Below are 13001 nucleotides of genomic sequence, written 5' to 3' on the forward strand. Positions count from 1 at the left end.
GGGACAAACAATTCTATCCCTTGACACTGACAGCACACCACAATTCTATCCCCTGACACTGACAGCACACCACAATTCTATCCCTTGACACTGACAGCACACCACAATTCTATCCCCTGACACTGACAGCACACCCCAATTCTATCCCCTGACACTGAAAGCACACCACAATTCTATCCCTTGACACTGACAGCACACCACAATTCTATCCCTTGACACTGACAGCACACCACAATTCTATCCCCTGACACTGACAGCACACCCCAATTCTATCCCCTGACACTGAAAGCACACCACAATTCTATCCCTTGACACTGACAGCACACCACAATTCTATCCCTTGACACTGACAGCACACCACAATTCTATCCCCTGACACTGACAGCACACCCCAATTCTAATTACAGCTTGTACAACTCAAACCCCTTCTTTCAGGAGGCATATTCTTTGCTTGTATCTAAACATGAAGCAATAGCATTTTTCAGGTACTTTATCGCCCAAAAGAAAGGCTGGTCTCGGAATGTTCATTTTGTCTTTCCCGAAGTGGTGAAATCGTAATTTGAGATGTGCAATACACATCATACTCAGGAAGAGAGTTGACTGACCATGAAAGTCCAGATTCCACCCTCCCCCAAATAGGCTGGAATGTCTGGGCTCATTTTAGCATGACCAGTGGCTATTATGAGTTATGGCCCTTCTATATCCGTCCTATTGACCAATCATATTCCACCTCTCATATCACTTGCATTTTCTTCATACAAAATGGTGGCGGCCATGTTGTTATTTCATGAAACGATTTTGATTGAATTTTGTCTCTTAGTCCAGCCATATATAACTTCCATTCAAGTTTGGGAAGAGTGGACACTGGCATCAGTAAACTCCCTTGCCTCGGAAATATGAACAACATAAGGCAGTGGTTTGACCTACCAACTGATCTTGTCCCATGGTTATTTCTGCCACATCTCCCCACGCTATAGGCACAGAGTCGTAACACGTGGCCGGCTCCCAGCTGTAGGCCTTTAACATGTCCTTACACCCACTGTACACACACAGGCCATCAGGGTGGAACAGCAGGCTCCTGGAGGACAATATCAGTGTTATACTACTGTCAGGGGAGTCATTGTAACACACACAGGCCATCAGGGTGGAACAGCAGGCTCCTGGAGGACAATATCAGTGTTATACTACTGTCAGGGGGTCATTGTAACACACACAGGCCATCAGGGTGGAACAGCAGGGTCCTGGAGGGTAATATCAGTGTTATACTACTGTCAGGGGGTCATTGTAACACACACAGGCCATCAGGGTGGAACAGCAGGCTCCTGGAGGACAATATCAGTGTTCTACTGTCAGGGAGTCATTGTAACACACACAGGCCATCAGGGTGGAACAGCAGGGTCCTGGGGGACAATATCAGTGTTATACTACTGTCAGGGGGTTATTGTAACACACACAGGCCATCAGGGTGGAACAGCAGGCTCCTGGAGGACAATATCAGTGTTATACTACTGTCAGGGGGTCATTGTAACACACACAGGCCATCAGGGTGGAACAGCAGGCTCCTGGAGGACAATATCAGTGTTATACTACTGTCAGGGGGTCATTGTAACACACACAGGCCATCAGGGTGGAACAGCAGGCTCCTGGGGGACAATATCAGTGTTATACTACTGTCAGGGGGTCATTGTAACACACACAGGCCATCAGGGTGGAACAGCAGGCTCCTGGAGGACAATATCAGTGTTATACTACTGTCAGGGGGTCATTGTAACACACACAGGCCATCAGGGTGGAACAGCAGGGTCCTGGGGGACAATATCAGTGTTATACTACTGTCAGGGGGTCATTGTAACACACACAGGCCATCAGGGTGGAACAGCAGGCTCCTGGAGGACAATATCAGTGTTATACTACTGTCAGGGGGTCATTATAACACACACAGGCCATCAGGGTGGAACAGCAGGCTCCTGGAGGACAATATCAGTGTTATACTACTGTCAGGGGGTCATTATAACACACACAGGCCATCAGGGTGGAACAGCAGGCTCCTGGAGGACAATATCAGTGTTATACTACTGTCAGGGGGTCATTGTAACACACATAGGCCATCAGGGTGGAACAGCAGACTCCTGGAGGACAATATCAGTGTTATACTACTGTCAGGGGGTCATTGTAACACACACAGGCCATCAAGGTGGAACAGCAGGCTCCTGGGGGACAATATCAGTGTTATACTACTGTCAGGGGGTCATTGTAACACACATAGGCCATCAGGGTGGAACAGCAGGCTCCTGGGGGACAATATCAGTGTTATACTACTGTCAGGGGGTCATTGTAACACACACAGGCCATCAGGGTGGAACAGCAGGCTCCTGGGGGACAATATCAGTGTTATACTACTGTCAGGGGGTCATTGTAACACACACTGGCCATCAGGGTGGAACAGCAGGGTCCTGGAGGACAATATCAGTGTTATACTACTGTCAGGGGGTCATTGTAACACACACAGGCCATCAGGGTGGAACAGCGGGCCCCTGGAGGACAAATCAGTGTTCTACTGTCAGGGGGTCATTGTAACACACACAGGCCATCAGGGTGGAACAGCGGGCCCCTGGAGGACAATATCAGTGTTATACTACTGTCAGGGGGGCATTGTAACACACACAGGCCATCAGGGTGGAACAGCAGGGTCCTGGGGGACAATATCAGTGTTATACTACTGTCAGGGGGTCATTGTAACACACACAGGCCATCAGGGTGGAACAGCAGGCTCCTGGAGGACAATATCAGTGTTATACTACTGTCAGGGGGTCATTGTAACACACACAGGCCATCAGGGTGGAACAGCAGGCTCCTGGAGGACAATATCAGTGTTATACTACTGTCAGGGGGTTATTGTAACACACACAGGCCATCAGGGTGGAACAGCAGGGTCCTGGAGGACAATATCAGTGTTATACTACTGTCAGGGGGTCATTGTAACACACACAGGCCATCAGGATGGAACAGCAGGCTCCTGGAGGACAATATCAGTGTTATACTACTGTCAGGGGGTCATTGTAACACACACAGGCCATCAGGGTGGAACAGCAGGGTCCTGGAGGACAATATCAGTGTTATACTACTGTCAGGGGGTCATTGTAACACACACAGGCCATCAGGGTGGAACAGCGGGCCCCTGGAGGACAAATCAGTGTTATACTACTGTCAGGGGGTCATTGTAACACACACAGGCCATCAGGGTGGAACAGCAGGGTCCTGGGGGACAAATCAGTGTTATACTACTGTCAGGGGGGCATTGTAACACACACAGGCCATCAGGGTGGAACAGCGGGCCCCTGGAGGACAAATCAGTGTTATACTACTGTCAGGGGGGCATTGTAACACACACAGGCCATCATGGTGGAACAGCAGGGTCCTGGGGGACAATATCAGTGTTATACTACTGTCAGGGGAGTCATTGTAACACACACAGGCCATCAGGGTGGACTTGATGGGTGTTGAGATAAAGACTTACTTGATAGGTGTTGCTTCTGGATCGGTGGTGCTCACCACCTGGAATGATTCTAAGTCCCAGAACTTGATTGTTCTGAAACACCAGTATGCATTCACTCAACACAATAAACCAAAAAGTCCTGAGCTTATGTCTTCTCTTGTTGATGACTTGTTCACAGTTTGTTTTATTAATGTAAGGAGCATGTGAGTGAGTGACGTTTGTTTCATTCTGCCGTGAACATTATTGCAGGTATATCACAGAATGTCAGCTTGGGAAGGGAAGCCCAAAGTGATGTAGGTCCCAGATGTTTACCACTTTGACAAAACCCATGAGCACAGGTATGGCAAACCGAGTGACATAATGAGGGTGATTCTGGGATTAGAACCCAGGACCATACATATGTGGCCCACCTGAGAGACACAGTGAATTCTCCACCTGTGCTTCCACGTGAGTGAGTGAGTGAGTGAGTGAGTGAGTGAGTGAGTGAGTGAGTGAGTGAGTGAGTGAGTGAGTGAGTGAGTGAGTGAGTGAGTGAGTGAGTGTGAGAACTGCTGCCATGTCATGGACACCAAGCCATCTAGTGAGGGGAGACAACTAAGCTCATCCTGACATGTAGCACAGAACATGTTTCTAATCAGATCAGGTAATTGAGTGAGCTTGAAAAGTTGGTTGGTTGGTTGGTTGTTTAACGCCACACTCAGCAATATTCCAGCTATATGACAGCAGTCTGTAAATAATCGAGTCTGGACCAGACAATCCAGTGATTAATATCATGGGCATCGATCCACGCAATTGGGATCGGTGACATGCATCAACCAAGTCAGCGAGCCTGACCACCCGATCCTATTAGTCGCCTTTTACGACAAGCATGGTCACCTTCTACGGCAAACATGGGTTGCTGAAGACCTATTCTACCCTGGAATCTTCACGGGTCAGCTTGAAAAGTGATACGATAATAACGTATATGTTATTTGGTACCAAATTAATAATGTCACGGTTGGAAACACTAAATGACCAAACCTGCCACAACGACCTAATGCATAACTGAAAAGTAACACCTCATGGGAACCTTGGAAGGTGGAGAATCACAGAGGGAGAGGGGGATCAATGTGTCCCAGAACACCATCTCTCGACTTTGGTATTGGTACCAACAGCATGGTAAATCACATGCCTGACCCTGTCAGGCCAACCCTGTGTTACAATGGCTGTTTAGGTTTACTTCACATGGCTACATCATAGGTGTACAAGAGGCGTCAAGGACATGTTACCAGGCATTGCGGAACAGCCTATTGTGAGTCAGGTCTCAGGTCTCAGAGCCAGAGGTGTTGTGATGCAACAACATCGTACACTGTGACATTAGTGGAGTTAAGCAGGCATATAATGGCTTATCCAGTGATTGAGAACTATTTGGTTCAGAGACAAGTCAAGATTTATGCTGTATCAAGCTGATGGTAGAGCCATGATATTGTCATCTTTCAACACAAGGCAGGACCACATACAGTGTATGTAACAGTAGAGCTCTATAACATATATCTACAATGCTAGACCACATACAGTGTATGTAACAGTAGAGCTCTATGACATATATCTACAATGCTAGAACACATACAGTATATGTAACAGTAGAGCTCTATAACATATATCTACAATGCTAGACCACATACCATGTTTGTAAGAGGAGAGCTCTATAACATATATCTACAATGCTAGACCACATACAGTGTATGTAACAGTAGAGATCTATAACATATATCTACAATGCTAGACTACATACCTTGTTTGTAAGAGGAGAGCTCTATAACATATATCTACAATGCTAGACCACATACAGTATATGTAGCATATCTAAGATGTTTGGCTGTCAAGGTACCTGTCCGCACTGCCCGAGGCCAGGAGCAGTTCATTGGGGTGGAATTCTACAGTGTTGACAGCCCCCTTGTGCTGCCGGAGATCCATCAGCTGCTTGCCGGCTGTCAGGTCCCAGATCTGCAACATGACACGGAACTGAGTTGCACTGTCTGTGTGTATAAGTAATGGGTATCTCACTTTCTCTCCATCCCTGTGAGTGAGTGAGTGAGTGTGAATGAGTGAGTGAGTGTGAGTGAGTGAGTGAGTGAGTGAGTGTGAGTGAGTGAGTGAGTGTGAGTGAGTGAGAGTGAGTGTGAGTGAGTGAGTGAGTGAGTGAGTGAGTGTGAGTGAGTGAGTGAGAGAGTGAGAGTGAGTGAGTGAGTGTGAGTGAGTGAGTGAGTGAGAGTGAGTGAGTGAGTGTTAGTGAGTGAGTGAGTGTGAGTGAGTGTGAGTGAGTGTGAGTGAGTGAGTGTGAGTGAGTGAGTGAGTGAGTGAGTGAGAGTGAGTGAGTGAGTGTGTGAGTGAGTGTGTGTGAGTGAGTGAGTGAGTGAGTAAGTGTGAGTGAGTGAGTGTGTGAGTGAGTGAGTAAGTGTGAGTGAGTGTGAGTGAGTGAGTGTGTGAGTGAGTGTGAGTGAGTGAGTGAGTAAGTGTGAGTGAGTAGGTGTGAGTGAGTGAGTGAGTGAGTGAGTGTGAGTGAGTGAGTAAGTGTGAGTGAGTGAGTGAGTGAGTGTGAGTGAGTGAGTGTGAGTGAGTGAGTGTGTGTGTGTGTGTGTGAGTGAGTGAGTGTGTGAGTGAGTGTGAGTGAGTGAGTGAGTGTGTGTGTGTGTGTGTGTGTGAGTGAGTGAGTGAGTGAGTAAGTGTGAGTGAGTGAGTAGGTGTGAGTGAGTGAGTAGGTGTGAGTGAGTGAGTGAGTGAGTGAGTGTGAGTGAGTGAGTGAGTGAGTAAGTGTGAGTGAGTGTGAGTGAGTGAGTGTGTGAGTGAGTGAGTAATTGTGAGTGAGTGTCTGTGTGTGTGAGTGAGTGAGTGAGTGTGTGAGTAAGTGTGAGTGAGTGAGTAGGTGTGAGTGAGTGAGTGAGTGTGAGTGAGTGAGTGTGTGAGTGAGTGAGTAATTGTGAGTGAGTGTCTGTGTGTGTGAGTGAGTGAGTGTGTGAGTGAGTGAGTAAATGTGAGTAGGTGTGAGTGAGTGTCTGTGTGAGTGAGTAAGTGTGAGTGAGTGAGTGAGTGAGTAGGTGTGAGTGAGTGAGTGAGTGAGTAGGTGTGAGTGAGTGAGTGAGTGAGTGAGTGAGTGAGTGAGAGTGAGAGTGCGTGCATGCGTGCGTGCGTGCGTGCGTGCGGTGTTGTGGACAGTGTGAGACTGAGAATCAGTCCTCCAAGGAGGTAACACAGGTAAGTGGGGACAACTTCCTCAGACAGTGAAAATTGAAAAAGTATTGAGAAATATAAGAAGTGACTTCACGTGTGAATAAATGTTGAGTGAGGAGGAGCTTTCTTGATTACCTTGATCAAGCCATCCTGTCCTGCCGACGCGATCCATTTGCCATCCGGGCTGAAGCGGAGACAGTTCACCTTGTCGGAGTGACCCTGGAACACACCCCATGTTGAGACCAGTAAGCATGGTAACATGAAACACACAATTCAGTTTTTCCAGCAAACGCTTCTACTGCTGGTGGTACGAACCGGCATAATCAATCATACTAAATGCAACTTTCAACACTGTTTGTTTGGTTTTTTTGTTGTGTAACGCCACACTCAGAAATATTCCAGAAGTATGACGATGGTCGGTAAATAATCATGTCAGAACTAGACAATCCAGTGATTGACATTATGAGCCTCAATCTACGCAACTGAGATATGATGACATGCATCAATCAAGTCAACGAGCATGACCACCTGATCCCATTAATCGCCTCTTACGACAAGCATAGTTGCCTTTTACCACAACAACACGTTAGTTTGAATCCCAGCACTGGACAGCGATATTGATACTAACTTGATACTCAGATTTTTTATATTGTGATGTAGCACAGTGACAAGCATTAATCTCTTGAACCGTGAACTTACGTTTAAACAACTTGAAATGAAGACATACATTCTTCAGTTCCATGGCAAATTCAAATACTGTTTGTACGACAACATATCCAATCAATCAGTCATATTCAGACCTCACCTGGATACTCCAAATTCTTATCAAAAGTTGAGTAGTATATAATGGCTGCATCACCAGATTCTTATCTGTAGCTAGAGACGATAGCGTCACATGAGACATAAGACTACTCCATTCTACTTTCTTCTTCTAAAATGCGGTATGAAGAAGGTTGTAACAAGTTTTCACTGCAAAACCATATCAATTGAATAATTTAGTAAGACATGTGAGCTTCCAAGGAATTGCTATTTTGAAATACCACCATGATCGTACATACCGTGTAGGTGTAAATACATCCTTTTCTTCTTATATCCCATAACTGTAAAAGAAGAAAATATATTTAGGTTCACATAAACTGGCAATTCCTGTAAAGCATCCACCCATTCTTCACTCATGTGACACTGTGAATCCAGACGGAGGACACCATTCTGATTAAAGGAGACACGGAACATACTAAACAGAAGTTAAAGAAAACCTGATTTTTTTATGACATTAGTTAATTTGTTTGTTTGTTGTTTAATGCCGCACTCAGCAATATTCAAGAAAATGAGGCGGTCTGTAAATTATCAAGTCTAGACCACACAACCCAGTTATTGACATCATGAGCATTGATCCACGCAATTGGGATAAGATGACATGCATCAACCAAGTCAGCGAGCCTGACCACCCGATCTTGTTTGTCACCTCTCATGACAAGCACAATCGCCTCATATGTCAAGCATGGGTTGCTGAAGACCTATTCTCTCTTGGGACTATAGGTAATGTGTCATGGATGTTCTTTAACTTCTGTTGAGTAGTATATATAATGAAGAACGTGTTTGTAAGATCTATTACGTTTATATGTATTCCTGCTGCAGTCAGCAATATTCCAGCTACATCACACTGACCTGCTTATCATCGAGTCTGGCCAGACAATTAGTGCCTGATAATATTAATGACGAACATAACAAGCTGCAAGGTACAATTATACAAAATCCACCAAGTCACGGAGTCTGACCAATCTACCAAGTCACGGAGTCTGACCAATCAACCACGTCACGGACTCTGACCAATCAACCACGTCACGGACTCTGACCAATCAACCAAGTTACGGACTCTGACCAATCAACCAAGTCACGGACTCTGACCAATCAACCACGTCACAGACTCTTGACCAATCAACCAAGTCCTTGTGTGAGGTGCTGCTGATACTGACACCATGATGTACCAGAGCCTACCTTGATGTTGCTGTCCAAGGATCCCGAGGCCGTGTAGTCTCCGTAGGGATGGAAGTCGAGACTGGAGATGCCCGACTTGTGTCCAGTCAGCGTCCGCATAACTGGGGGCACAAACACAACATATTGTACAAACCTTCAAATGTATCATCACTTAGTTCCATAAAGACGGAGCTTTGTTTGTTATTTAACGCAGCACACAGCAATATTCCAGCTATGTGATAATGGCTTGTAAATAATCGAGTCTGGACCAGACAATCCAATGATAAATATTAATAACAACAATCTAAACCATAGGGTACGATGACACACTATCAACCAAGTCGAAGAGTCTGACCTACCTATCCATTAATTCCTCTTACGACCAGCACAGATTGATGGGGATGTATTCTCACCCAGAACTCTCACCCAGAACAGTGCATGATTTTGGGTTCCTACAGGTATTTCAGTGATGTCATATAGGTCAGATTAATGTGTGAGATAATGTTTTTGACGACTATGGCCATGATCTCAGAAGGGGTTACTCCAGCTGGATTATTACGTTTACATGAAGAACTGAAGATAAATGGAACAGAACATAGTGAAGCGTGACATGAATCAAGTTCCGTACCAAATTTCGCCAAGACTTGACATGGCTGCCTTAATTGTGTAAAAATGACAGCATTTGGAACACCCTACTTTTTCAATGTGTTGCTTGGCAACAACATGAACAAGAGCAAGAGGACAAATTTCAAGATTTGAAGAATTTTTTATCAGAAATACTCCATATCATGCTATATATTGCTATATACTGACTGGCAACATTATGTTTAGGGTATCCAATAATAACAGGCTTGAAATATTGATGCCCTCATGGTTTCATATTGGTTTCCCATGGAACCTCCGAGTACAGGAACTTTTAGGTTTGTACACATAAAATAATCTTCCAAACTACAAGTATGTACAGCTATAGGTTAAGCTGCAGTTGTCTCCCTTGACTCACTTTTGGCCTGTTCAAGGTCCCACACTTTGAGTGCGCCGGACAGCGAGCCCGCCACCACCATCTCCTCCTCGTGACCGAACCTCACCGCCTCCACGGATGTTGTGTGCCCAGTCAAGCTCTGTAACATAGCAACTCTCATACAATTTCAACTTTATGTAATTCAATCACAATAATTTGTTTATATTTTCAAAATTTTGTTTAAAAAATCATCCACTTGGTTCTTTAATGTCTTCATGCAGAAGGCAAAAAAATGGGTGAAACAATCTGGAATTCTCAAAAACAATTGCAGTAATGTTTAGACTGTTAGAACATTTGACACTGTTCAAGCAATTCTGGATATGTGTCGTGCACACATGGAAACAATATGTTTCATGTATTTCCTGATGTGGAGACTCTTTCACCATGTTTACCAGGGTCAACACAAGTGGCCAAATACCTGTGACAATCAGCTGGTGTTGGATGAGACTGAAGTACGCAGGTAATGGCTAGTTTTAACTGCTTTGGATAATGCTTCAAATACCTTGTATCAATTTTTAGGCCTTTTTCTGGCTTTTTTCAGGCAATAGTAATACTTTTCAGGGCTAAGATTAAGACGCAAGCTGTCTTCAAAAAGAATTATTGGGTCAATCGTGCTTCAGTTCATGCATAGGATAGCTCCATTTGTCCTAGCCAGGTCCACACGGCAGTTTTATTTATTGATCAGGATAAGAGTGAGTGAGTGAGTATGGTTTTACGCCGCTTTTAGCAATATTCCAGCAATATCACGTCGGGGGAGCCCGGACACCAGAAATGGGCTTCACACATTGTACCCATGTCGGAAATCGAACCCGGGTGATCGGCGTGATGAGCAAACGCTTTAACCACTAGGCTACCCGACCGCCCCGATCAGGATAAGACCAGGACTAGGCACTTGATACACAATGCCATCATGCATTACTACACGAACAAAATATTTGTAACATGTTCATTTGTTGCCATTGTATCCATGCCCAATTTAAGCCTTTTTTAAGGCAGATGGCACAATTCAAGATCTTTCAAAGCCAGAATGCCGAGCGTTAGAAATTGGCACTAGTCCAAAAGTCCTTGCTAAACTGCCAAATAGTGAAGGAATCCCCAGGACGAGTAAATATTTGTCCTTTTTAAGGGTTTTGCTACATGTTATCATTATAAGGACTAGTGGGCTAAACCTGTTAGTTTCTATGGCTGCTGCACAATTCAAGGCCTTATCAAGCCTGTGTGTATCTTGTGGATGTTTAATGTCATCATGTCAGAATATACAGACGGGACAACTAAATAATACTCAATCTGTAATGGTCTTTGGTAATATACACTCATCAGGCTCATCCAATACATTCATAACACATGACAAACACAATCAACACCTAATGACACCTATAGCCATGTAAGGGGGGCAATACTCTTTAACCATGTCAACCAGACATGTAATACACACTCATCAGGCTAACGGGGCGGTCGGGTAGCCTAGTGGTTAAAGCGTTTGCTCGTCACGCCGAAGACCCGGGTTCGATTCCCGACATGGGTACAGTGTGTGAAACCCATTTCTGGTGTCCCCCGCCGTGATATTGCTGGAATATTGCTAACAGCAGCGTAACACCGAACTCACTCACTCACTTATCAGGCTAACGTAACCAAGCTAGTCATGTTGTGAGACTCCCTTTGTCTCTGCTGGATCGGCCAGGACTTGGCACGTACACAGATGTCTATACATAAAGTTATGAGTTATGAGGAGCATGTATTGCTAGAGTGGGGATCACAATTAAAGCTGACAGCTTTATGAGATTATCTGTCACTCACTGGAACTATAAAAGTACTACTTGATCACAGAAGACAGTTTCTTGATTGCTACCAGCCTAGTTCTTATCAAACTTGTTGTTTAATAGATGTACCCCGTGTTCAATATAGCTGCCAGACTGGTATCCCCATGGACATTCACATTTAATGATAAGGTCAGACATTTTAAAAAACTTGCTTTATGAATCTGCTGACTTAAAAAAAATAACTGAAAAGTGACAATAACAATAAAAATGAAAAGCAGTGAGTTTTCATACTCTGCTGGCCAGAAGCAAGCAAAAATGATAAAAAAACCCCCTATATTTAACAATCACTATCAATATAAAACAAATGATTTAAAATACTATTATCAAAACCTTTTGAAAACCTATCGTAAAAACTAAAAAAACACAACAAATAATAACAAAACACAAGAGGAAAAATTATAAAATATATTTAAAATGACAAATATTTTTTTATTTTTCAACCCACAGATATAAAAATCTGCAGGCTATTTAAAAAACAACAATGTCTGAACTAACCATGCTAACCAATGCAAAGTACAGTCTCATATCAAACCTCTACAGTTTTTCAACACAATACTTTTCTTATTCCAGCAAAAGCATTTAAGGACTAAATAATTTTATTCATTTCATTTAAATATATCAAAATTAACAGTGAAAACACCAGGGTACTTTCTCATATCATTACTTATTTCCCCAACAGATCGACTGTCACAAACGACTACCATACCCATTAGCTAAGCTAACCAGCAGTCCTCGGACACGCCCCAGTACAGGTACATCAGGTGTTCATTCAAGGAAGTTGTTAATCTGCCTGTGAGGTAAGGTGACCAGAGGTCAAGTCTGTGGCTGGGTCAGCAACCTGATCCTTGGACAAATATTGCAGCCACCCGCACCCTTCACATGGCTCTGTGATCACACAGGCTGATGGCGAACAAGTCACAAGACGTAGATAATAACAAATCACTGAAATGTACACTTGTCCAGTGTTTGAAGTAATTTAAAAACCCAACAAGACAGTCGTCCAGGTGACCCACAAGTGTTCCCTGCCCACCTTCAAAGTGACGTGCCTGCATTCAGGCATTATTAATATTTAATTATTATTATTAGTATAATATCAATATATCACAAAAATTGCAAGATACTAAGAGACAAATCGTCTTAAGTTTAAATAATGCAAACTCACTGGAGAATCTGCAACAAGTTATAATAAAAGTGAATACATAAGTAGTCATATAATTATCAGCCAGTCGGGCAGGTGGAGGAAATTTTCATGTTGCCCGACAGAAAAGTTATCAGCCACGGGCAGGCAGGCAAGCAGTTATTTCAGACACTGCACTTGTCTCATGTCCTTTCCTGCTCTGTTATATTTGTTCCACATGTTTAATGTCACCTAAGAAATATTCAAGCATGTCGGCCTGCAGACAAACCAGTGATTGATGTCAAGAGCACTTCCCCATAGGCTAAGGGAAACTCTGGTCACACGATACAGAGAACTGATCTG

At 44.0% G+C, this 13001-nt stretch overlaps 1 protein-coding gene across 1 annotated transcript in view; it reads right to left on the reverse strand.

The window, feature by feature from the left end:
• Positions 1-13001, reverse strand: part of LOC139454554 (katanin p80 WD40 repeat-containing subunit B1-like) — a 43273-nt gene that overhangs the window by 25867 nt on the left and 4405 nt on the right. Inside the window, exons 3-9 of the mRNA XM_071236342.1 lie at positions 9684-9801; positions 8705-8805; positions 7765-7806; positions 6842-6925; positions 5367-5482; positions 3518-3589; positions 928-1078 (exon numbers count right to left, since the gene is read on the reverse strand). Of these exons, the coding sequence (XP_071092443.1) occupies positions 928-1078; positions 3518-3589; positions 5367-5482; positions 6842-6925; positions 7765-7806; positions 8705-8805; positions 9684-9801 (684 nt within the window). The remainder of the gene's footprint in view (positions 1-927; positions 1079-3517; positions 3590-5366; positions 5483-6841; positions 6926-7764; positions 7807-8704; positions 8806-9683; positions 9802-13001) is intronic.

This window comes from Haliotis cracherodii, unplaced genomic scaffold (genome assembly GCF_022045235.1).
Source record: "Haliotis cracherodii isolate W230 unplaced genomic scaffold, xgHalCrac1.p SCAF_10, whole genome shotgun sequence".
Classification (NCBI taxonomy): domain Eukaryota; kingdom Metazoa; phylum Mollusca; class Gastropoda; order Lepetellida; family Haliotidae; genus Haliotis; species Haliotis cracherodii.